This window comes from Erinaceus europaeus, chromosome 3 (genome assembly GCF_950295315.1).
Source record: "Erinaceus europaeus chromosome 3, mEriEur2.1, whole genome shotgun sequence".
Taxonomy (NCBI): Eukaryota; Metazoa; Chordata; class Mammalia; order Eulipotyphla; family Erinaceidae; genus Erinaceus; species Erinaceus europaeus.
Genome location: NC_080164.1, coordinates 45551506 through 45576545, shown reverse-complemented (window position 1 = coordinate 45576545; position 25040 = coordinate 45551506). Strand labels below are relative to the sequence as shown.

Below are 25040 nucleotides of genomic sequence, written 5' to 3'. Positions count from 1 at the left end.
CACAGCGCCCCCTCTAGCGGGCCTCTGTCCAGCCGGCCCGCGCCCGCCGCGGTGCTGCAGTGCCCCCGCCCGCACTGCCCGCCGCCTGCGCCGCTGCAGTCCAGCTGGGCCCCGCGCCCACGGCCTCCCGCTCCGCACCACCAACTGCCCGGAACTGCCTGGCGCCAACGTGAAAATTGCATGACAAGGAAGAAAATCTCAGACATGTGTTCCCTGAGAGGATGTAGACTCCCGAGATTGTTATAAAAAATAATAAAGCAAAGTCTTACACTTGAAGTCTTTGTTTATTTAGAGTCTGAAAATGATGCCCTGCCAAAACAGAAAAGACAAGAAAAAGAATTTGAATTCCAAGCCAAAATTATCCCTATCCTAATTATGGCTCCATTTTTAACAAGGCAAATTTGTTTGTTGTTGCCCTACCTCTGGGGCTATTGGTATAATTCCTTCCAGTTCTCCATGCTGTCCCCAGTCTGGATTGCAGAGGTAAAGTATATAGTGAATGGAGACAGTGGAAAACCAGAACACTTGGTGATAGCCTCAGACCTGCCACTGGATGACCTTGGCGAAGTCACTTACCCTCAATGCGTCTTGTTGTCTCTCTGTAAAATGACAGTACTTAAGGCACTTTCCTTGTCTAATGCCTTTTGACTTCCCAACACAGTGACTTTCAGAGGGTAACAAAGTCAGGTGGTAAATTTGGGACTTTAAGACCCCACAAATCAAGACCAACTCCCCAGAACTCCGCTTAACCAACATTCACTTTAATTACTATAAAAACGTGATTATGGGACCAGAGAGAGAGCCTGTGTGTAAGCTCATTAGGTAGGCTGTGCACCTTCCCATGTTTGCAGCTCAGGTTCAAACTCCTGGGAGAGGGTGCTGTGATCTATATGTCTATCTCTATGACAATTACAAAGAAGACATATAGGCAAGAATAAACCAATGGGGCTACATGAAATTAAAAAGATTTTGCACAGTAAAAGAAACCACCACCCTAACAAAGAAGGCTCCAACAGAATGGGAGAAGATCTTTACATGTCAAACATCAGACAAGAGGCTAATAACCAACATATATAAAGAGCTTGCCAGACTCAACAAGAAAACAAATAACCCCATCCAAAAATGGGAAAAGGATATGAACAGAATACTCACAAGAGATACAAAAGGTCGACAAACACAAAAAAAGAAATGCTCCAAGTCACTGATTTTCAGAAGAATGTAAATAAAGACAACAATGAGATACCATTCCATTCCTGTGAGAATGTCACACATCAGAAAAGGTAGCAGCAACAAATGCTGAACAGGTTGTGGAGACAAAGGAAACAAACCCTCCTGCACTGCTGGTGGAAATATCAATTGGTCCAACCTCTGTGGAGAGCAGTCTAGAGAACTCTCAGAAGGCTAGATAAGTGGACCTACCCTATGACTCTACAATTTTTCTCCTGGGGATATATCCTAAGAAACCAAACATACCTATCCAAAAAGGTATGTGTCTACCTATGTTCACAGGAGCAAATTTGTAATAGCCAAAACCTGGAAGCAACCCAGGTGTCCAATGACAGATGAGTGGTTGAGCAAGTTGTGGTCTATAAACACAATAGAATACTACTCAGCTATTAAAAATGGTGATTTCATCTTCACTTCATCTTGGATGGAGCTTGAAGAAATCATGTTAAGTGTGATAAGTCAGAAACAAAAGGATGAATATGGGATGATCTCACTCATAAACAGAAGTTGAAAAACATGATCAGAAGGGAAAACACTAAGCAGATCTTGGATTGGAGTTGGTTTATTGCACCAAAGTAAAAGACTCTGGGGTGTGGGGGAGGGTTCAGGTCCTGGAACAGGATGGCAGAAGAGGACCTAGTAGGGGTTGTATTGTTATGTGGAGATGTTAAGAATGTACAAACTACTGTATTTTACTGTAGACTATAATCCATTAATCCCCTAATAAAGGAATTTTAAAAAAGAAACTAGTATGTTAAAGCTGTAATCCCCAATATAACTATATGATTGTGGGTAGATGGGATAAAGGTGTAGAGAAGAAGAGAAAAGAGAAAATAGAGCTTCTTAACTCACACCTATTCACTCTCCCTATCATGAGAAGTCACAGAAAGAAGGTAGCTGTCAGGAAGGAGGAAAAGCATCCTCACTAGAAACCAAACCCTGTAGACCTTAATCCTGGACTCTGTAGTCTCTGTAACTTCAGGAAATAAAGTCCTGTTGTTTAAGCCACCCAATCTGTGTTACTTGTTATGAAGCTTAAACTAAGACACTTCCTATAAAACAGGGATAGTCATGCTTGACTCCTAGGACTGTTGTGATAGCAAATTAACATATGTAAACCCCACACCTATTAAGCCGTGTCTTTGTGAATTATCATCAAGGAGATGAAAACTGTCTCTCTATGTTCAAGGTGCAAAGATATCTCACTTGTACAAAGTGCGATAAGACCTTACTCAGGTAATTAATCAGGTAGACTTGAAAAGTCTCACTCCCATGGTCAACAACTATTTAAGATTCAGTTTGCATTCCTACTAAAGTTAATTGTCCCAGGACAGATAATAGTCACTGTTCCTCGAGTGATAAAAATATTTATAATGGCCCAATTTGGGAGGGAAGCTTTACTAGCAGTAAAGCAGTCTTTCAAGTGTCTCTCCGTCTCTCTCCCTATCTCTGCCTCCTCTCTCAATTTCTCTGCCCTATCAAGATAAATTTATTTTTTTAAGTGCTAAAAAAGTTAGATGGAATTAAATAAACTAGGTGTGGGACCTAAGAGGGTGAGAGTGGAAATCTCCTGTGGGGTTGAGGAAAAAGAGTAAAGGCTGAAATTTCTACAGTCTATGGTTTTTTCAAAGCACAAAATTAAAGAGAAGGTTCATAAATTTGTGACAGGCAAAGCCATTTAATGGGTAATGATTGAATTTTAAATTATCACAGAAAAGCTTTTTTTTAAAAAAAGAGACTCCAACATCTTTAAGATTGCATTTATTTATCTCTAGAGAGTGACCCTGGGCTGGTCTTTTCACATTTCATGCTTAATGGTGGCTGAAACAGAGAAAAGAGACCATTGTAAATGGTTAGAGGACATGGATAAAACAGCTCATAAAAGAAATAGAATTAAAATATTCTTGTTTCAATTTTTTCATTAGCAATCAAAGATCACTAGACTTAAAGGTATCATCTCTTACCCACTGAGGTTTTATCATTTAAAAGGTCCTATTTGTGGCAAGGATGAAACTAGCACTCATACTTCTTTCTGGTCCTATTAAAAAATTGATGTCAAAAAAAAAAATTGATGTCATACAACTCTAACTCTAACTCTTGGCATATATATAAAAATGTCTGTACCTCTGTGTTTTTAATACTTGTTTAAATAGTACAAAAAGGTGTCACTATTAGTAGCTTTGTCTTATGTCTTCTTGTTTCTTGGTTATCATTTGTCACTATTGATTGCATTCTTTCTCCCTGGTCCCAATTATCTGCCACTAAAAGAGTGCTCACATGTATCTCACCATTTTCCCATGCATTGCTACATTCTAAATGTGATGCCTACGAAACTCCCAGCTAACTAAAATAAAAGAGTAAATAAAAGAGTTTTAAATCACACACACACACACACACGCCATCTAGCAAGTTTTAGATTAAACATACCTGTGACTCAAGAGTCCAACTTCTGGAAATCTATCCTAAAAAAAAAAAAAATACAGAAAGGGTTAAACAAATTATTTACTATGTTTATGAGATTAAAAAAACGCAAGTAACAGAAGTGTTCAACAATTAGAAATTTGTCTCATTTAATAAATCAAAATTTGCTATAATAACTACTGGGTTGTCAGAAAAGTCATGTGGTATTTTTTTCTATAAAAAAAAAATGTGTCGTGACTTTTCTGACAGCCCAATATATAGTAAAGCTGGAGGAGATAGCACAGTGAATATGCAAAAATCTTACATGCCTAAGAGTCCCAGCTCCCAGGTTCAATCTCTAGCATGACCATGAGCCAGAGCTAAGCAGACTCTGTTTAAAAAATAATTAATTATGGGAGTCGGGCGGTAGCGCAGCGGGTTAAGCACACATGGCACAAGCGCAGGAGCTGCATAATGATCTCGGTTCCAGCCCCCGGCTTCCCACCTGCAGGGGAGTCGCTTCACAGGCGATGAAGCAGGTCTGCAGGTGTCTAACTTTTTCTCCCCCTGTCTTCCCCTCCTCTCTCCATTTCTCTCTGTCCTATCTAACAATGACGACATCCATAACAACAATAATAACTACAACAATAAAAACGACAACAAAAGGGAAAATAAATATTTTTTAAAATGTTTTCAAAATAATTAACTATGTAATAACCTATAAATGTAGGAAAAAATGCTGGTTCTTTTCTGGGAAGGTGAGCTTGGGGGTTCATAGAGAAGTGTTCATCCCCTGGGAAATATTATGAATGTACAAACTATTGTATTTACTGTCAAATGTAAAACATTAATTCCCCAATAAATTTAAAAAAAAAAAGAAAAGGGAGTTGGGTGGTAGCGCAGTGGGTTAAGCTCACGTGGTGCAAAGCACAAGGACCAACAGTAAGGATTCTGGTTCAAGCCCCTGGCTCCCCACCAGCAGGGGAGTCACTTCACAGGCGGTGAAGCAGGTCAGCAGGTGTCTGTCTTTCTCTCTCTCCCTCTCTGTCTTCCCCTCCTCTCTCCACTTCTCCCTGTCCTATCCAACAATGACAACATCAACAACAACAACAATAATAATAACTACAACAATAAAACAACAAAGGCAACAAAAGGGAATAAATAAATAAATATTTAAATTTTAAAAAAAGGGTTGAACCCTAGAGTGATGTCAGTGTCTGCTGGTAGGCTGCAGCTCTTGTGGGAAGAGGTCCAATCATCATCAAGGGAGACTCAAAGCCAAATCTGATCAAGAAAAATATTAAGGGAAGACAGGAGTAAATGTACTATGGAGGCAAGGATGAAAGTGCTCATGTATATCCTCCCTCCCCCCTAACCCATTCTGGTTTTAGACTTCTAGTCTTGAGTACTGAACTGACAGTAGTGCTCTGATAGGGTTTTGCTTGCCTCCTTACTACCCCTCCCCCTTTCCTTATTTCTCTCTTTCCCCTCTTTCCTTGTAAGAACCCAGGCCTCTTTTGGTCTCCTTGGTTTTCTCACTTCCAGTGGACTGTGTGGCTGTCCTCAGGCCCACATACCTGATGATGTCCTTTAGCTTTGTGATTGCTAAACTATCTCTGAGAGGCTGCATCCTGAGAAGTGGGTACAAATCTTTGCTTTCTTCAGATTTTACTTCAGGTTTTTTGTGTATATGTATGTGTGTGTGTGTGTGTGTGTGTGTGTGTGTGTTCCTATTATATAATGTTTTCCATCTCTGGGTCAAGGCCTGGGATGGCATGATCCAGGGGTCCTTCCCAGTGGTCAAACAGCTTTGATACATTATCTCTATCCCCTATGAATATTAACTTCTACTGTTTCAATTTTCATCTATACTTAATTGTAGGAAGACTTCCCTCCCTACAGCATACCTTGCCTGATGAGTACCCACTCACATTCTGACCCACCAGAAGGAATACTTCCTTTATTCCCCTTTCAACAACAACAAAAAAGGCTTCATTCAAATAAAATCTTTTTTTTTTTTTCAGATTGTTGCTGTGCTGGGGACTGAATACTGACACAGAGAACTTCTGGTACCTATTTATCTTCTACATGTATACTAAGCCTTGGCTCAGTGAGTGGGAGAGGAATAGTACATTAGGCAATATGTCAAGTGATTCAGCCTTACAACCAACAGCAGGTGCACACTGATTTAATAAAGTTCGGGGGTGGGGGGGTGAGTTTCTTTTCCTTAGGTAATCTTGGTTCTTTAACTCCTTGATTTAGATGAAGCTAACATTTTTTTGTTTTTTTTATTTTTTTATTGACTTACAAATAAAACTTTAATAAGAGTATAGTTTCACATTCATGCGTGCAAGTCACTGCATTTACCACCAAACTTCCTGTGTACCCCTCTTCTGTCAACTACCATAATTTTCAGCATTTAAGAGTTGGGTTACTACTTTTTCTTTCGAAAATTCATGTGAACAAGCATTTTCAAAGTGAACTATGGCATTAGCTTCAGGAGACTGGGTGGTCATGAACCCAGTGAGCATACATGTTACTATGTACAAGGACTCAGGTTCGAACCCCTGCTCCTCACCTGCAAAGGAGATGCCTGATGAGCACTAAAGTAGGGCTGCAGGTATCTTTCATTCTCTCCCTCTCTATCTGACCTTCCTTTCTCAATTTCTTTCCATTCTATTTAGTAAAAAAAGAAATAAAAGGAAAAAACTGGCCACTCAGAGTGATGGATTCATAGTATCAGCACCAGGAACCAGAGCTTGTCATCACAGCACCAACTCCCAAACCCACAAAGCTTATAAAACAGAGAAAGACCCCAGATTCAAATATACAATCACTGAAACAATCTTCTCTGAGTCTCAGTGCCCTTAGTCCACAGTTAAGTGCCTAAACTGGTGATGCGATAAGGAATGTGTATTGTCTGACAATATTCAAGGCCCCAAAGGAGGAAGTCGGGGCCAAGAGCAAGCTCAGGTAGTATAATACAAGCTGTTCTGTGCAGGAGGTCTTAGGTTCTGGCCCCAGCACTACAAGAGAACACCATGAATGGCAGCAGGGAAATTCCATGGATTTGGAATGTTGTGGTGACTTCAACCTGTCTCATTCTAAACCCCTCAAAAAAAAAAAAGTAGAAAATTGTGCTGGGAAGATTGTTCAACAGTACTGCACAAACAAGTGATCCTGATTTCGTCCCTCAGTGCCACATGTAGAGATAATATTAATTTTTTAAAAAAGGGAAACTCAATTCTTTAAAGTGCTTGATGGGAAAAGCTCAACAGATTATGTCCCACAGGCCACCATGAGCAAACACTAGGGCAGAAAACTGTGCTTCCCAAGAAAAAGCCCAGTGTACCATACCATGGGGTAGGCTTTCTTTTTTTCCAGTCACATGTAGCCACTATCTGGGGACCATATGAAGCGGCAGACAGAAAACAGATGCTACTGGGCTTTTCCCAGGGTGTCAATAAATTCACCCCAACTAGCCAGATAATCTCATCATAGAACTTAAAATGCTCTCAGAAAAAAATGCCCCCAGTGACTTGCTTCACATAGAGATGATCACACCCTGGAGAGTGGGTAGTGGAAATCTATTACCCACCCAGACTTCCTTCTGTCATAAATCCATCCCAAGCAATGGTCCTATGACATGCCAAAATCTAGAAGTGTATGACAGCAGTGTACTCAGGCCTCTGTAAGAGATACTTAAGTTCACCCATATGTCCCTGCTCAGCTCAGGCTTATGGTGGTGCTGAGAATTGAACCTAGGACACCAGAACCTCAGGCATGATAGCCCTTTGCATAACCATTATATTGTCTCCCCAGCCCTGAAACTCCAGTTCTAAATGAGTCTCACTTGAACTGTGTTGTCATCCCTGCTCCTCCATATGTCAGATTCTATGGATTCACATGGCTCCTGGCCTTCTCCATCTCTACACATGTATTTCTTCATCTGGTTCCTAAGCAAACCTGCTCTGTCCCAGGAAGTTATTCTCCAACCCTGCTGTCAGCAGATTCTTGTGTACTTCATTTAGGAATTTGCCTCTCAGGAATGTTGTTGACCTTGCAAGTCCTCTACTGACCCCGTCTCCAAATCCCCAAAAATGTTCACCTCTGTCAATACCAGGATTTCTCAAATCCTTTTTGAAGTTAGGGAGAAGGATGTCCGTCTTGCAAACTGAAGGCTGGGATAGACCTCTCTCCTAGATCCCAAGCTCCTTTGCACATAAGCATTTCAGTTTAGAGAGTCACACCCACTATCCCAAGATTCCAGCTAAGGGGACTGAGCCAGCATCCTGAAACCCTGTGTAGTTAGTACTTCAGGGAAGCTAAGCTGAGTCCTTATGATGATCCAGACTGAGCTTTGTTTCCTTGGTCCCTTTATCTTAATTCCTTACAGCTCCTAAGTCTAAAATGTACATTTCTACAAGGTCAATAAAATGTTATTAAATAACCACTCATATCACATGTAAATAAGAATCTCAGAGTTGACTCTATTAAAGATAAAATCAGTCAGGAAGACAGTTACATAACAGGCACTTTAAATAAAACAAAACCACTCCCCTCTCCCCTTCCTGTGTGATTCCTTCCTAATGTTATCAGCTGGGATTGCAGAGGTAGGGGGAGCCAAGGTGGCCTGAGAGAAGTGTGGGAGCCACTGCACATGAGGGAGACCAGTATAGGGTATCAGAGACCAAAGCGATGAGGGAAGCATCCAGGAGTGGGTGGCCCATTGCAAAATGGTAGAGCTTGATCTGTGTTAGAAGGGTCATGGAAGGGTGGTCTGGTGTGGGGACTCAAGACCCAATCTGGGTAAGAAGGGTAGGGTGTCTGGGCAGAGGGGACATTTAGCACCAGAAGGAGCTCAAGTCAAGGAAGGGAAACCCAAGGTAAGCCAAACCCAGGCAGGATGAGTCACTCACAGGGAGGTAGGGGAGGGAGGATAGGTAAAATATCAGTTAGAGCCAGGGAAGGGTTGGTTTCCTGTGAATGTGCATTTGGCCATGATCCATATGTTGAAGTTCTAATCCTCAGTACTTCGGAACTTTACTGTGTTTAGAAATAATCACCTCTTACAGGCTGGGGGTATGGATCGACCTGTGTCCATGTCCAGCAGAGAAGCAATTAAAGAAGCCAGACCTTCCACCTTTTGTACCCCATAAAGAACTTTGGTCCATATTCCCACGGGGATAAAGAATACGGAAACTTCTAATGGAGGGGATGGGATGTTGAACTCTGGTGGTGGGGGTTGTATGAAATTGTACTCCTTTTATCCTACAACCTTGTTAATCATGATTAAATCAACAGTAAATCATAATCACCTCTTAAAGGACTATGATGGTTATCTTTGAGAGGTGGGAGAGTTGAGGACACAGAACTTTGGTGGTGGGTGTGGTGTGGAACTATACATTGTAATCTTACAATCTTGTAACTATTAATAACAAATAAAAATTATTTTTAAAAAAGAAATAAATGAGAAGCTGATTCCAGTCAAGTGAATGACAAAATAATGTGAAAAGTGTTGTATGAAAGGACTTGTAAATACTAAGTATTTTCTGGTAATAATAATAATAATAATAATAATACCACCTATATTAAATATTTAAAGACATATTAAAAGGCCACTTGAGTTGTTTCTGACTGTTGGCTATTACCAAGTGCTGAGATGAACATAGGTGTACATAGATTTCTTCAAATAAGCAGTTTTGTGTTCTTTAGGTAAATCTCTAGGAGATGTCAGTGTGTATTGTAGGCTCATTTTAAAGGAAATTGTGGTATATGTTTACAATGGAATACTACTCAACTAAAAGGAAAGATGAAATCTCTTTTGTCCTACTTGGGAGAGAGACAGGCTGGGAGTATGGATCAAGCTGCCAATGCCCATGTTCAGCGGGGAAGCAATTACAGAAGCCAGATCTTCCACCTTCTGCACCCCATAATGACCCTGGGTCCATACTCCAAGAGGGTTAAAGAATAGGAAAGCTATCAGGGGAGGGGATAGGGAACACAGTTCTGGTGATAGGAATTGTATGAAGTTGTACCCCTCTTAACCTATGATTTTTGTCAGTGTTTCCTTTTTTATAAATAAAAATTTAAAAAAATAAAAATAAATCTCTTTTGCTACAACATGAATGAAACTAGAGGGAATCATGGTAAAGTGAAATAAGCCAGGGGCCAGAGAAATTGCTCACTTGGGTGGTGCACTGCTTTACCATGTCCACAAGCCAGGTTCAAGCCCGGCCTCTACTGCATTGAAGAAAGTTGGCTCTGTAGTCAACCTCTCTCTCTTTCTCTCATAGGAGTCAAATAATGTGATGGAAAATACAGAGTGAAATTCTAATAAACTATAGTCTGTTTTAGCATATCTGACTGAAAGAAGGTTGGAAGATGATGATTTGGTTGAAGGAGAGATATACTGACACCTATTTTGGGGAGACAAAGTTGTACCTCTGTGACAATATTCTAACAAACCAACATTACTTCAATAAAGTAAAATTTAATGAGGTCATAAGCAATAGGAACCACCAGTATTAGTGCCCCTCTAGAAAGAGGGCATTTGGGATGACAAACACAAGATCCATGCACACAGAAGAAAGTTCATCTATTAGCCAGAGGGAGAGGCCACACAAGAAAGTGAACCTACCAACTAGTCAATCTTGGTCTTGGACTTTAGTTACCAAAGCTGTTATAAATAAATTTATGTTGATTAAACCAATCAGTCTAACAAACTTATACAGTTGTTAAAAACCAAAAAGGGGTGAGAAGAATCATACAAGGAAAAGATGGCACAAAGATATGAGGTAGGGAATGATTTATACAGAATGAGTCCATGGATATAAGAAGTAGACTGGGGTGGGTGGGGGGGAGATGGTTATACAAAGAGACTCTCATGCCTGAGGCTCCAAAGTTCCAGGTTCATTCCCCTGTACCACCATAAGCCAGTGCTGAGCAGTGCTGTGATAAAAAAAAAAAAAAAAAGTTGGACTGGACTGGAAAAGTACAAGATGCTTGAGCTCAAACATCTGCTAGAAAAGAAGTGCTAATGGTGGAACTGTAATTCCATTAACATGGCTTTCCTTAGCCAAAATGAAGACAGTTCAAGTAACAAATCATAAAATGTGTGACAGTATGATTTACTAATATATCACATTAAATAGAAAAATTTTGACATAAAGACAGGTGAATATACATAAAAGAAAAAGTAGCCAACCTATCTCTGAGCCTTGAGAGAACTATGGTGGTTATCCTTGGGCTGAGGAGCAGAGGCACAGAACTTTGGTGGTGGGAATGGTGTGGAACTATACCCTTACTCTCTTATAATCTTGTCTAAGTCGCTATTAAACCACTAATGGAAAATAGGTGAATATATAAACAAGCAAAGTGTTCTATGCTAAGTAAATGGCTAAATGTTGCTGCATCTATGCCACTGGAGGGGTGAACTTAGATAAAACTTAGATAATTTTAAGGGTGTTGTGCTGAGAAAAAAGGTTTCTATAGTCTCTAGACATACTATATTATTCTAATCTCAAAATGATAAATTGGAGAGGTGGAGGAACAAGAATAATGTCGGTCAGATGATAAGGGGAATCGAAGAGAAGAAACACTAAGTGGGTGCAACTATAAAAGTGAAAGATTTATAGTCATGGGACAGTGCTGTATCTTGATTTCAGTGGTGATTCACAATATGCACACACATGACAAAACAAAATGGAATTTTATATTTAGTATCAATCTTCTCATTTTGCTATTGCATAATTACATAAGATACAGCCTTTGGGATAAACCAAGTTAAGCAAGCATAAGACTGTCTCTGTACTTTCTCTGGAACCTGAGAACCTATAATTATTTCAAAATACAAAGTGTTTGATGAGTAATGAGCTAGTTAGATAGTTTCAAAGTTCCTCCACACACAATGCATATTAAAATTCGAGAGGTATGGTGGTCAGCATACTAAACAAGAGATCAAAGTAAGTTTTCTTAATAAAGAACCAGTAAGATTGTGCCCTCTCTAATAGATTGCAATAAGTAGAAAATGGTATCACTTGCATGCTACTCTAAGTGTGTCTCTGGATCTAATCAGGAGAAAATAGATAAATTCAAAGCAAGAATTATTCTGGTAGTTGGGCAGTAGTGCACCAAGGACTGGTGTAAGGATCCCGGTTTGAGCCCCCCTGCAGGGGTATCACTTCACAAGTGGTGAAGCAGGTCTGTAGGTGTCTAGCTGTCTCCCCCCCCTGTCTTCCCCTCCTCTCTCCATTTCTCTCTGTCCTGTCTAACAATGATGACATCAATAACAACAACAATAATAACTACAACAACAATAAAAAAGGGGCAACAAAAAAGGGAAAATAAATACAAAGCAACAACTATTCTAAAGAATAACTGGCCTATGACCTTTAAATGTGTCATTGAAATTACAGAAAGATTCAACAGCTTGTTTGGCTTTATATGTTAACTCTCTTTTCAGCCCCAAGTTCCAGATGCCAGCATGATGCCAATCAGACTTCCCTGGATAGACAACCCCACCACTGTGTCCTGGAGCTCTGCTTCCCCAGAACCCCACCCCATTAGGGAAAGAGAAAGGCAGGCTGCGAGTACGGATTGACCTGTCAGTGCCCATGTTCAGCGGGGAAGCAATTACAGAAACCAAACCTTCCACCTTCTGTATCCCACAAGTGACCTTGGGTTCATACTCCCAGAGGGATAAAGAATAGGAAAGCTATCAAGGGTGGGGATGGGATAAGGAGTTCTGCTGATGGGACTTGTGTGGAGACGTACCCCTCTTATCCTATGGTTTTGATAAATAAATTAAAATAAATAAATAAATAAATAATGTTTATGTGTTTTTAGTTTTGAATAAAGAGACTGAAAAAAAAAAGAAATCACAGAAAGATTAAGTAATTGTTCCTGAATGAAGGATGCTAAAAGAGATATGACAACTAAATATAACTCATGACACTACTGGGATGGCTTCTTTTGCTAGAAAGGATATTATCAAGACTTTTGGGGGCTGGGGAGACAGCATAATGGTTATGCAAAAACCTTACATGCCTGAGGCTCTGAAATCCCAGGTTCAATCCCCAACACCACCATAAGCCAGAGCTAAGCAATGCTCTGATTTTCTCTGTGAGTCTTTCTGTATCGCTCTCTCATAAAAATATAATATTTTTAAAAGACTCGACAAAATTTTAATGGACCAGTAGATTGCATAACAGTGATACCAAATACCCTGATTAGAGTGGTTATGTCTTGGTCATGTAACAGAAAGTCCCCCACTAGTAGGAAGTACATACTAATGTTACTAGAGGTGAAGGGGTATTAAATCGGTAACTTATTCTCAAGTGGGTTAGGGGAAACACTGCACTGGACAGTCTCTCTATAAGCCAATCATCATTTCAGAATAAACATTTTTAATTTCTCAAAATAAAGATCTGAATATCAAAAACTGAGAAATGCTTGGCAAAATTATGAAATCCTGAGAACACTTGGCAAAAATGGTACTCTACATACTCAAGAAATTATACTTGACAGAGGTTACATGCATGCATTGTAATCTCAAACACGTCATTCATTGTAAGGATTAGCAGTCTTCCAACTGACAATTTCAGCCTACCTGAGAAATTAAAATTAAATCTTATCCCCTTAAAATAAAATCTTGTCAGAACTTTTCTGTTTCATTCTAGAAAAGGTTAGTCCCCACTTTAAATCTACTTCCTATACAAAGTTGATTTCCAAAATCACTTATCCTTAGATAACTGGAACCTCGTGTACATACTTATTGCTGGTGTTGCCAAGCATACAAGCCTGTTCTGTTACCACTGGACTCCACTCCCAGTCCAGGCCCAGTAGGAATGACATTAATGCCGTCAAGCAGCAAGTCATGACGATGACTTGGTCATACTTACCTGATAATTCTTGAGGAGTAAAGGCAACTAAGATTCTTAGTATTTTTAGACAGTCTATGTGTTAGAAGCATTGCTGTGATAAACAGTCAAGTTTAATGTTCAGTTAAGGTCATTATCTTTACACTTTTGTTTCAAATCATTTTCTCTTGCCTCAGGAGGAATAGACATTGTTTCCTGAGTACTGACTGGCAAGGGAAGGTTTCTCTCTCAAGTGGACAGAATGTGAAACTCTAGCTTGAGCATGTATACAAATGGTGCTCTCAGTAAAACAGTAATTACATCAGAAATAGGGTTAAAGGCCAGCCAGTGTCAGCAGGATTCCTGAAAAACTGTAAACCAGTGGGGTCTTGGTAAGAACTAAATGAGAAGAACTCAGAGCACCTGCTGAAAACAGAGCCAGGACGTCTGTGGTTCACTATGGATTACCCACCAGTCAATACTCAGAGTAAGTCAAGCGTATTTAATGCCAGGTACTGTGCAAGAGACTTCACTGACAAGATGACATTTGAATTGCCATTATCTCATACAAAGGATATACAATCATCTCCAGTCAACAGATAGGGAAACTAAAGACTAAAAAGATTCACTAAGTCACCTAGGGTCATAGAGTTACCAGGTAGTAAAATCAGGGTTTAAAGCTCTTCGTTCTAGCTCCAGAGCCTGCTCTCAACTGCTACTCTAACCTGTCTCCCACCAACAGCCATCACTGTGACTCCACAGAACAGGACTGATCACATCACACTAAGTAACTGTTTGTTACTGTCCACTTGGTGCCAGATTCCCTTTCTTACTAGTAATTGTGTTACAGTATGGAGCAAGCAAGGGGTGTCAACCATATAACACTGACTAGACAAAGGCAAAAAAAAAATGCATTTTCTAGATTTGGAGAGGCAGGCTGCTACTTCAGAAGCTTAGTCTGACAAAAATAATAACTGTCACAGAGAACCACTTTGTTATTACTTGGAAAATGCTGCCATTCAACAAGACCAGTCAAAAAAAGTGTGTGTGTGTGTGTGTGTGTGTGTGTGTGTCTGTGTGTCTGTGTGTGTCCCTGTGTTTGCAAATGGCATCAGCATGCAACTTCATCTATGGCAAGCAACTTCTTTTCTCTTTAGGATATCTTATAATCCAGAAAAAAATCGATATACTAATTAGGGTCATAAAATAAGTGTATGTCTATATTGGGTGACTGCAGAGGAGTTGCCATCCCCTCAATTACTGATCAATTAATTTGGGAATATCATCCCCAATTAGCAAACTACACTTTCCCCTCCTGGGTGCTTTCACAAATAATCCTATTTCAGTCATATCTGAGCATAGGAAATGTCACATGCATCAAGCAGCACATTGAATTTCTGACATCTATATGAATAATTAAAAAGAAGCACTTTACCAGACTCCTGGCAGGGGAGATAGCTCCAGTCTGTTGATAAGCATATGCTGACTCACCACTGCCACCATCTGCCCAGGGTCTTTCCTTCTCATTCTTCAAGCCCACAACATTGGCATGTTGGGTAATATTTCTTGATAACTCTCCAGCCAAAAATACATCTGGTTCAGAAGTACTGCTGCTGTAGTTCTGGTGACATAGATCTTGTTTCTAGAAACCACATTCAGTTTTCAAACAGTGTAACACATGACAATAATATTTTTGAAGATCTGAATTAATGATTTCAAACTTTTAACTGGTGAGGTTTCATGTAAGTGAGAATAGCCATCATTAAGTTACTATGGAGAGAAAAATCATTGCTCAATGTATTGTATTTTGTTCTTGCATGAACTCAAAATTGTGTGCAACTGGTAACTTCATGAAAAAGATTATAGAATGGAATAAATCCTATACTTTATAATGAATGTAGTACAAAGTAAAGCATATATGCTACACAATTAACATGGAAGGAAAGTTTACAGCAACTCTCTGCTCTTTTGCAAACATGTGATCACACCCACACAATTTAGCCTATAGGACAGTTCATTGCCACCATAGCAGAAAATATTCTCAGTAATCATTCAAATAGGTCTAGCAGACAAGAAGAAAAAAACCTCTTAAATACCTTTAAGCACCTAGTTATTTGTTCTCTATGCTTCTGGAACAATTATCTTTCTCTCTTATATCTGTTATTCTTTTATCCCCCCAAAGATCACATTGTTCCTTAGAAAAACAGCATTGTTCTTATAGTTTTTCTAATTTCTTCCCTTTGGCCCTCTATTTCTATATAAATTCCAGTTTGAACAGACTTGAAGTTTGCCACCTATCTCTCCTTGGGCTTCATATCTTGACCAAAATGCACTTTCAACCACCTTCAAACTGACTCCCAGCCTAGTTGCCTTCCCTGGAAACCAAGCAACTTCCTGGCATTTCTCCCAATACTTTCTACCCTCAGGTTCTCCCTCCCTGATTATAGAACTCCATCTGGCTTCTCCAAGCCCCTGCCACCTTCTTCTCTCTAATGATCCCTGCTTCCTCTTATTAGTGGTGCTGCCTAGGGCTAATTACTAAGGCCTTTGCTTTAATCCTTCCACTTCTGGTAACTAAACCATTTTTAGCCTTGCTCCAGAAATGAACCCATATAACCACCCCAAACCTTCCACAGCCTAATAGACACTTTTGTGCTTTTCATTCTGATAATTGTTAATGACACTATGATGCTTGAATGTGCAAAGCACATTCATCTACATTGTCCTATTGACTGTTAATGAAAACCCTCATGAGATTTATGTTACCAGAACATCAGTGAGCTCACCAGTGGGATTGTCCCTCAGGAAAAGAAATGCCTATCTGATGTGTGTCCTGGGAAACCACAGAAAATCACCATGGAAATTGCATGGCCCAACTGTCAAGATCATTTTAAAAGATTCAGCAGTTGGGTCAGATCAAAGTGGCAAACAATTAATTATATTTATATATTTTCTTCAAGTTTGGGAATTACTCTCTACCCTAATCCAGCTTTCCAGTCCTATTCTCAACACTGGCACCATCTCCCCAGATAATATTTTTAGTCTGCCTCCACGTTAACTATCAAGCTCAAACAAAAATTATTAAAGTCATGGGTCCCTAGGAACATACCTAAAATAGACTTCCTAGCTTCTTCCCACCCTAATATCCCTGTTTTCATCTGCTCTATTTCTACTTTATGGTTCCATTTTATTAAACATTTGTCCTTCTTTACATCTTGCTGCCTTTCAGCCACCAAGTTGTAGATGCTACTGTGATGCTACTGTGATTCCATCCTGACTCCCCTGGGTAGATGACCTCACCAAAACTTCCTGGAACCTCACCTTCCCAGAGCCCTAGCCCACTAGGGAAAGACAGAAACAAGCTGGGGGTATAAACTGACCTGCCAGTGTCCATGCCCAGTGGAGAAGCAATTACAGAAGCCAGAACTCCTACTTTCTGCATGCCATAAAGAATTTTGGTCCATACTCCCAGAGGGAGAGAGATGTAAGGGAAAGATGACTATAGGGCTATGTACCCCAATTCCTTCAAGACCCTGAGAGAGAAGAGGAAAAAAGAGAAAGAACACTTGGAAGTAGGAAGAGGTGTAGGTGTGACTTAGAAAGAGAAGGCAGGACCATAGAAAAAATGGGCAAAGATAGATAGATAGATAGATAGATAGATAGATAGATAGATAGATAGATAGACGGATGAGCAGACACACAGTTATAGAAATAATAGTCAACCCTAGGACTGGGTGGTAGCGCACCTGGTTGAGCGCACATATTACAGTGCATATGGACCCAGGTTCAAGCTTCTAGACCCAACTGCAGGGGGAAAGCTTTGCGAGTGGTGAAGCAAAGTTGCAGGTGTCTCTTTGTCTCTCTCTTTGTCTCTCTCTCTCTCTTTCTCTCACCCCTCCCCTCTTGGTTTCTGGCTATCTCCATCCAATAAATAAACAAAGATAATTTTAAAAAATTAACAAAAAAGAAATATGAGTCAACTCACATCTGTGACCTTGGGAGAACTATTTCAGTTTCCAATGGAGGGAATGGGGATATAGAACTCTGGTGGCAGGAATGGTGTGGAACTATAGCCCTGTTGTCTTATAATTGTGTAAATCATTATTAAATCACAAATTTAAAAAAAAAAAAAAGGTTCAGCAGGAAAGAGTCAGATGAAAAAAAGGTTCAGCAGGAAAGAGTCAGGTGCCCCGGGCAGTGACAGGAAGTAAGTACAGCAAGTTCTCATGAGTGTCACCACAGGTCCTTAGCTGGGTTGCAATGAGGCAAGTGCATGTGACCTTAAAATGAAACAATGCTTAATAAAATCTATTTACTTTTATTTGCTTTATAGAGTTGTTTATATTAGATTGTTTTAGAGAAATAACAAACAGAAAATCTATGCTTCTAAAGAAAATAGAAGTTAATTTTACTTACTATAGTATGATAGTCTGAAACTTATTTTCTGAGAAATAAGTGTTTTAATGAGAAAAAAAATCAATTTACCATAGAATAATTGATATGAAGTTTCTATAGCATATTTCTGGTCACAAGAATATCTCCAAAATTTTAAGCAAAGAATGAAAACACTTCTAATAATAATAGATTTTATCCATCCCCTTTCCAACCTTCTTGATCCAGTTCAGGGACAAAGCTGCCTGGAACCTATTCTAGCATCACAGAACATAATGCAGGACCCAGCACTGGACAGAATGTCCTTCCTTCACAGGACGCACTCACTCACTCATATCGGGACAGTTCAGACACACCAACTAACCTACTGGGCACATATTTGGGATATGAAATGGCATTGAATTTAATGATGATATCCAAGGACCTGTTGTATATAACTGGTCAGAAACTTGACTAAAGCTTACCTGATTTCATGTCCCAGTCCTGACCTTCCTTAACTGCATGGCCATCACCTCTACTTGTTTCCTCCTCTGTACAATGATGACCATGCGGTGGCGCAGTGGGTTAAGCACACGTGGCGCAAAGCACAAGGACCAGCATAAGGATTCCGGTTGCAGGAGTGTCTGCTTCACAGGCGGTGAAGCAGGTCTGCAGGTGTCTGTCTTTCTCTCTCCCCTCTGTCCTCCCCTCCTCTCTCCATTTCTCTCTGTCCTATCCAACAATGACAACATCAATAACAACAACAATAATAAAACTACAACAATAAAACAACAAGGGCAACAAAAGGGTATAAATAAATAAATATTTTTTAAAATTTAAAAAAAATGATGACCATGAATAACTCGATGGATTATAAATTGGAATATATAAATTATCTGGCACATAGAAGGGACTCAAGATAGGTGTTGTTGTTCTAAATCCTTAAACTTTACCTCAGATTCTTTGCTTTCTCCCAAAACATCACTGAGAACTTGTATGTATTCGGTAGCACCCTTGAGGATATCCACTTTGCTAGGCTTCCTGCTTTGGGGAAGAAATGGCACAAGTGCCTTCAGTTTGGCAAAACCACGGTTGAGATTTTTTATCTGGAAAAGAAAAAGGCATGGTAACACACAAAGAAGCTAATCTGTACAGCCCTCCACACCCAGATATATACATGATAGTTGTGAAAACTCACAGCTCTCTTGTGTGCTTGGTGAACCTACACTGTCACATGCCCCAAAAGTCACTGTTGCACTGGCAGTGCTGCTCAGGACAAGGGGAAATATGGCAGCCATAGTGGGTGGCTGGGCTGGAAGAGGTCTGTGTCTCTGTAGGGGCATCCCCAAGTGCACTGTGAGGCAGATGCAGTAGAGGGAGTATGTAAAAGCTGGGTCATTATGTCAGGACTTAAAACCCAATTCCAGCATTTATAAGTGTGTAGGCTTCTTCAACTTCCCAAGTCCTGGTTTATTTATAAAATGGGGGATGCTTTCTGTGGTGATAAAGTGGCATATTATACATAAAAAAAACTTCTTCCTGACCTGGTGCATAAACAGTCCTCAGTAAGTGGTAATGACAGTAATCAATACAATTGATAAAAACATGTCCACGTAAGTATTGCACCATAACTCTTCAACCTCTTTCCCAACTGAGATGATGACGTACACTCAAGTGTTAAGAGTTCAGAAAGTCTGCATGCTGGTAAGACTTGAAGTAGACAAAGGCATTCCCCCCCCTCCCCAACAGGATCAAATACCCCAGCTCTAAAGGCCTGGGACTCTTATTGATCACCCCCTGAGGGGTACAGGCCCTGGAAGAAGTGTCCTCACTTACAATGCGATCCCTCCCTCTCCAAAAGAAAGTAGAGAAGCATGGTCCTATCACAGCATAACTAATAAGTGTATGAGAACAGTGAAGTCTATAATCAAGGAGCTACAGATTTAAATAGGTTACCATTTTCTATGTAGCACACAGAAAATTTTTCTGTCACTAATTATACCCAGCACTAGGAATAGTGTTGAGAAGGGGAATAGAACAAAAGAAGAAGTGGGAGCAGGGCGGTAGCGCAGTGGGTTAAGTACACATGGTGCAAAGCTGCAAGACTGGATTAAGGATCCCAGTTCAAGTCCCTGGCACCCCATCTGCAGGGGGTCGCTTCACAAGTGGTGAAGCAGGTCTGCAGGTGTCTATCTTTCTCTCCCCCTCTGTCTTCCCCTCCTCTCCATTTCTCTCTGTCCTATCCAACAACAGTGACAGCAATAAGAATAATAACAACAACAACGATAACAAGGGCAACAAAAGGAGAAAAAAATAGCCTCTAGGAGCAGTGGATTCATAGTGCAAGCACCGAGCCCCAGCAATAATCCTAGAGACAAAAAAAAAAAAGAAGAAAAGAAAAGAAGTGGGACCAGGTGGTGGCGCATCTGGTTAAGCGCTCACATTCTGTGCACAAGGGCCCAGGTTCAAGCCCCTGGTTCCCACCTGTAGGAAAAGCTTCATGAGTGGTGAAGTAGAGATGCAGGTTTCTCTCTGTCTCTTTTCCTCCCTATCTCCCCCTCCCCACTCACTTTCTCTCTGTCTCTATTCCAATAATTAAATCAATAAATGTAAAATAAATAAATCTTTAAAAAGAAAAAAGAAGAAGAAAAGGAGAAGGAGTAGGAGGAGGAAGGCATGAGAAAGGGAAAAAAAGAGGGAGAAAAGGGGCATGCCCTGTAAGAAGGGATTAAAAGTTAGTCAACTTTTCTAGAAAGAGTTGGACAACTTGTATCTAAAACAATGGAATTTTATAGGTCTTATGTGCCAGTATGACACTTCTAACACTTTATTCTAATGCAGTTATCAGGCATGCACATAGATTTTATATACCAACAACTGGACACTGCTGCCAGCCACAGGACATTGGATCATTTATGGTCCATTTATATGACAAAGTGTTAAAAAAATTATCCCCGGTAGTCAGGCGGTGGCGCAGCGGGTTAAGCGCAGGTGGCGCAAAGCACAAGGACCGGCACAAGGATCCCGGTTCGAGCCTCTGGCTCCCTACCTGCAGGGGAGTCGCTTCACAGGTGGTGAAGCAGGTCTGCAGGTGTCTATCTTTCTCTCCCACTCCTCTCTCCATTTCTCTCTGTCCTATCCAACAACAACAATAATAAATACAATAATAACAACAACAAGGGCAACAAAATGGAATAAACAAATAAATATTTTAAAAATATATCCTCTAAAAAAAGGATTAAGGGCTGGGGAGACAAGGACCGCAAGGACCTGGGTTCGAGTCCCGGGTCCCCACCTGCAAGGGGAAAGCTTTGCAAGTGAAGCAGGGCTGCAGGTATCTGTCTCTCTCCCTCTCTATCAATGTAACTTCCCCTTAGATTTTCTACTCTTAACTTGGACTGCTTCCTCACAGCCGTTCCCAGAGCTTTCCCAGATCTCCTACTTGATTTACTGGCAATACACTTCTAAAGGGTCCAGAATGTGGAAAACAGGCCCCAGAAATACTTGCCGAATTGGGTGTGAGCTCCCTTTCTCTTCCACCACTCACTCTGCCTTCATTCTCTGGGATCCAACTCTGTAGCAATCTAACTCCAAAACTGCCAGGAAGGAGAGATCAGATCTAACCTGGCAGGGGCTGAAGTTTCGTTAGAAACACTTAAAAAGGGAGGGAGGACATAGAATAATAGTTATGCAAAGTGATTCTCATGCCTGAGGCTCCAAAGTCTCAGGTTCAGTTTGTGCCATCAGCATAAGCCCCAGCTAAGCAGCGTTCTGGTAAAATGAGAATAAGAAATATACTCCAAGTGGCCAGTAGGTGCCGCTCTGCTCCAGCCCATAGAGCCGTCGGGTTTGGGCTTTTCGGAGGGCCTGAGGGAGCAGGCAAAACCGTAGCCTTCTAACGGAGTTTGAGCGACAGTCCCTTTACTTTAATAAAATAAAATTTTAAAAAAGAAAGAAATAGAGAAAAAAAGGAAGGAAGGAAGGAAGGAAGGAAGGAAGGAAGGAAGGAAGGAAGGAAGGAAGGAAGGAAGGAAGGAAGGAAGGAAGGAAGGGAGGGAGGGAGGGAAAGAAAGAGAAAGAAAGAGAAAGAAAGAAAGAAAGGAAGAAAGGAAGAAAGAAAGAAAGAGAAAGAAAGAAAGAGGTGGAGGAGCTTGCATTAGGCACCCTGCTCTGGCACTTCGTTTGTGCTTCCAGGCAGAGATGCAGAACAGCTGAATAAGATGGGGTGACGGGTTGGAAGAGATCTAAGGACCACTTGCGAATGCTAAGTTTTTGTTTGTTTGTTTGTTTCTTGGGATGCTAAGCTTTTACAAAGTGGCTGCCAGGGACTTTTCTAGTTGGCAAGCCCTCTTCTGCCTGTGCCTCTGTCCCCACCGCCACCTCAGCCTGTGCTCCTGCCAAGGAGGAGGCTGGAGGGTAGCAGGGCCGCTGTCGCTCTCCCAAGCTGGGAACACGGGCCAGGTCTCAGAGGGTGGCAGTGAGGAGGTGCACCGGGTCCTGACCAGGTGTTTGGGGGTGGGTGGCAGTTATGAGGGTGCAGGGGGGAGGAAAGGCCGGAGGCCGTCCTGGGGCTGGCGGGCTGGCCCGGGGCCGCGCGGGGCAGGGCGCTCACCCGCTCGCGCTCCTTGGCGTTGGCCACTCGCCGCCGCTCCAGCACCAGCTGCAGGTCCTCGGTGGGCGAGTAGCCGCCGGAGGATAGCCGCTTGAGCCGGCAGATGGCAGCCAGCTGGGGCAGCCGCCCGAACTGCTCCTGCAGCACGTCCTCCAGCACCTCGGCCTGCGGGGCGCACTGGAAGGTGGGCACGACGTCCACGACGTCCACGGCGTCCATGGCGTCCACGGCGCGGGCGGGGGTGCGGGCGCGGCGGCCTTTCTAGGCGCTCACCTGAAGGGCGCACGAGGCCCAGGGTGGGGGGCGCACGAGGCCCGAGGTGGCTGGACCACCTGCGCGCTCCCCTCAGCAACCCACCCCCCCCACACACACACAGAAGCCGGGACACAGGTTAACGAGCTCCACAGGTGAAACCCATCAGCGCTGTGTTTAAATTGGACGGCACACTTAGAATCACCTGGAGAGGTCCTTTCTCTCTCTTCCTTCCTTTCTTCCTTCCTTCCTTCCTTCCTTCCTTCCTTCCTTCCTTCCTTCCTTCTTCCTTTCTTCCTTCCTTCTTTCTTTCTTCCTTCCTTTCTGTCCTTCCTTCCTCTTTGTTTCTCTCTATTTATTTCACTGAGAGAAACACAGAGAGAGAGAGATACAGAAAGAGAGACCAGAGCACTCAGTGCTCAGCTCTGTTTTATGGTGGTGCCAGGGACTGAACCTACAGCACTGCTTCAACACTCCTGAAATTTCCCATCAAAGGTGGAGTCTAGAGGGTTTGAACCCAAGTCCTTGTACATTGTAGCATGTGCTCAACTAGGTGCACCCGGCCTGTACCAACTGGAACTTTCTAACTTGTCTGTTATATTCCTATAATAAATCACCTGTTCTGAGGGAGAGGTGTCCTATAAACTCAGCCATGAAAGTCTTTTTGCATAAGCTTTTTTGCATAACTATTATTCTGTCTCTCCCACCGCTATTGTATATGTCTCTCAAGCTATTGTACATGCTTGAGCATTAGTCCCCCAAATTCTGATTTAATCTACCTGAGTTGGAACCTGAACAGCTGAATACATGTATACATGTGTGTACACAAATATACATATGTATACATGTACTTTTACACAGAAAGAGTTTTTGATGAATATGCATAAAATGTTCTTAAGGTTTATCTTATGTTTTTTACAAATATATGAGAGAGGAAAAAGGTCAAAACAGCACTCTAGCATGTATCCACAGGGGATCCAAGCATGCAAGTCCTGTGCTCCATGAACTGAGCTTACTCCCTGGCTGCTGCACACAATTTCTCAACAGCTCATTTGGAAGTAAATAAAAATTGGAGGGAAAAAATGCAAGAGCTGTAACAAAGTTATCCCATCATTCCTTCACTTAGAGTTTCTACTAACCATTTTCCTCACACTTACTCCAAGGTCTTCTTTCTTTTTTTTTTAATATTTATTTTTAATTTATTTTATTTATTTATTCCCTTTTGTTGCCCTTGTTTTTTATTGTTGTAGTTATTATTGTTGTCATCGTTGTTGGATAGGACAGAGAGAAATGAAGAGAGGAGGGGAAGACAGAGAGGGGGAGAGAAAGATAGACACCTGCAGACCTGCTTCACTGCCTGTGAAGTGACTCCCCTGCAGATGGGAAGCCAGGACTCAAAACAGATCCTTAAGCTGGTCCTTGCGCTTTGTACCACATGCACTTAACCTGCTGTGCTACAGCCTGACTCCCTAAGGTCTTCTTTTTATTAATACCCCTATTATTATTAGTAGTAGTAGTAGTAGTAATAGTAGTAGTAGGAAGAGGAGAAGAAGGGAGTGTTTTCTGCTTTTTTCCCGTGAAGCATTTCTTTTATCTGGCCCTATCTTGGCTACCAGTAGAAGTGAGATGTCCTTTAACCTGGATCTGTCCAAAATCTCCTTATGTTGTCTGGATTTTTCTTTGTGCACCACCTCAGAAGATATATGATGTAGACAGTAAAGCTACCACAAGTATTCAGTAAGCCATGGATTATGCTAATCTTGATTGCTTGGTCAAGGGGGTGTCACTGTGAATTGACCGATTTTTATTTTTCATTGATAAACATCTTGTGAGGAAATGTTCCTGAGCATTCAACACTGACTCTTGCCTAAGTGAAGCACCATTCTGACTACAGTCTGATGGCTGGCCTTCTACTGTGAGAAAGTTCTTTCCTTCTCCACATTTATTTAGTCATTTTGCATTAATGTTAGCATGGACTCATGAATTACTATAAGATGTTCATTTATTTATATCAGTATTTATTTTTAAAATATTTATTTATTTATTCCCTTTTGTTGCCCTTGTTGTTTTATTGTTGTAGTTATTATTGTTGTCATTGCTGTTGGATAGGACAGAGAGAAATGGAGAGAGGAGGGGAAGACAGAGAGGGGGAGATACAGATAGATACCTGCAGACCTGCTTCACCACTTGTGAAGCGATGCCCATGCAGGTGGGGAGCCAGGGCTCAAACCAGGATCCTTAAGCCGGTTCTTGCGCTTTGCGCCATGTGCACTTAACCTGCTGCGCTACAGCCTGACTTCCATCAGTATTTATTTCAA

The 25040-nt window shown here is 41.3% G+C and overlaps 1 protein-coding gene across 1 annotated transcript; it reads right to left on the bottom strand.

The window, feature by feature from the left end:
• Window positions 1-13: 13 nt before the first annotated feature.
• On the bottom strand, window positions 14-22689 carry FIGLA (folliculogenesis specific bHLH transcription factor). The gene is made up of 6 exons (XM_007523692.2): window positions 22471-22689; window positions 18812-18964; window positions 14923-15129; window positions 13530-13538; window positions 3655-3689; window positions 14-158 (listed from the first exon to the last, which is right to left on the bottom strand). The coding sequence occupies exons 1-6, from the start codon at window positions 22687-22689 to the stop codon at window positions 14-16; spliced, it is 768 nt and encodes a 255-aa protein (XP_007523754.2).
• Between the last annotated feature and the right edge of the window lie 2351 nt (window positions 22690-25040).

Bases quoted from the DNA above. Each gene is read 5' to 3' on its own strand.
- FIGLA (XM_007523692.2), bottom strand. From the start codon at position 22,689: ATGGACGCCGTGGACGTCGTGGACGTCGTGCCCACCTTCCAGTGCGCC. The intron at 15,130-18,811 runs GTAAAGTTTAAG...TGTGGTTTCTAG, and splicing joins GAGAAAGCAAAGAATCTGAG to AAACAAGATCTATGTCACCA. The intron at 159-3,654 runs GTATGTTTAATC...CGTTGGCGCCAG, and splicing joins GTTGGACTCTTGAGTCACAG to GCAGTTCCGGGCAGTTGGTG.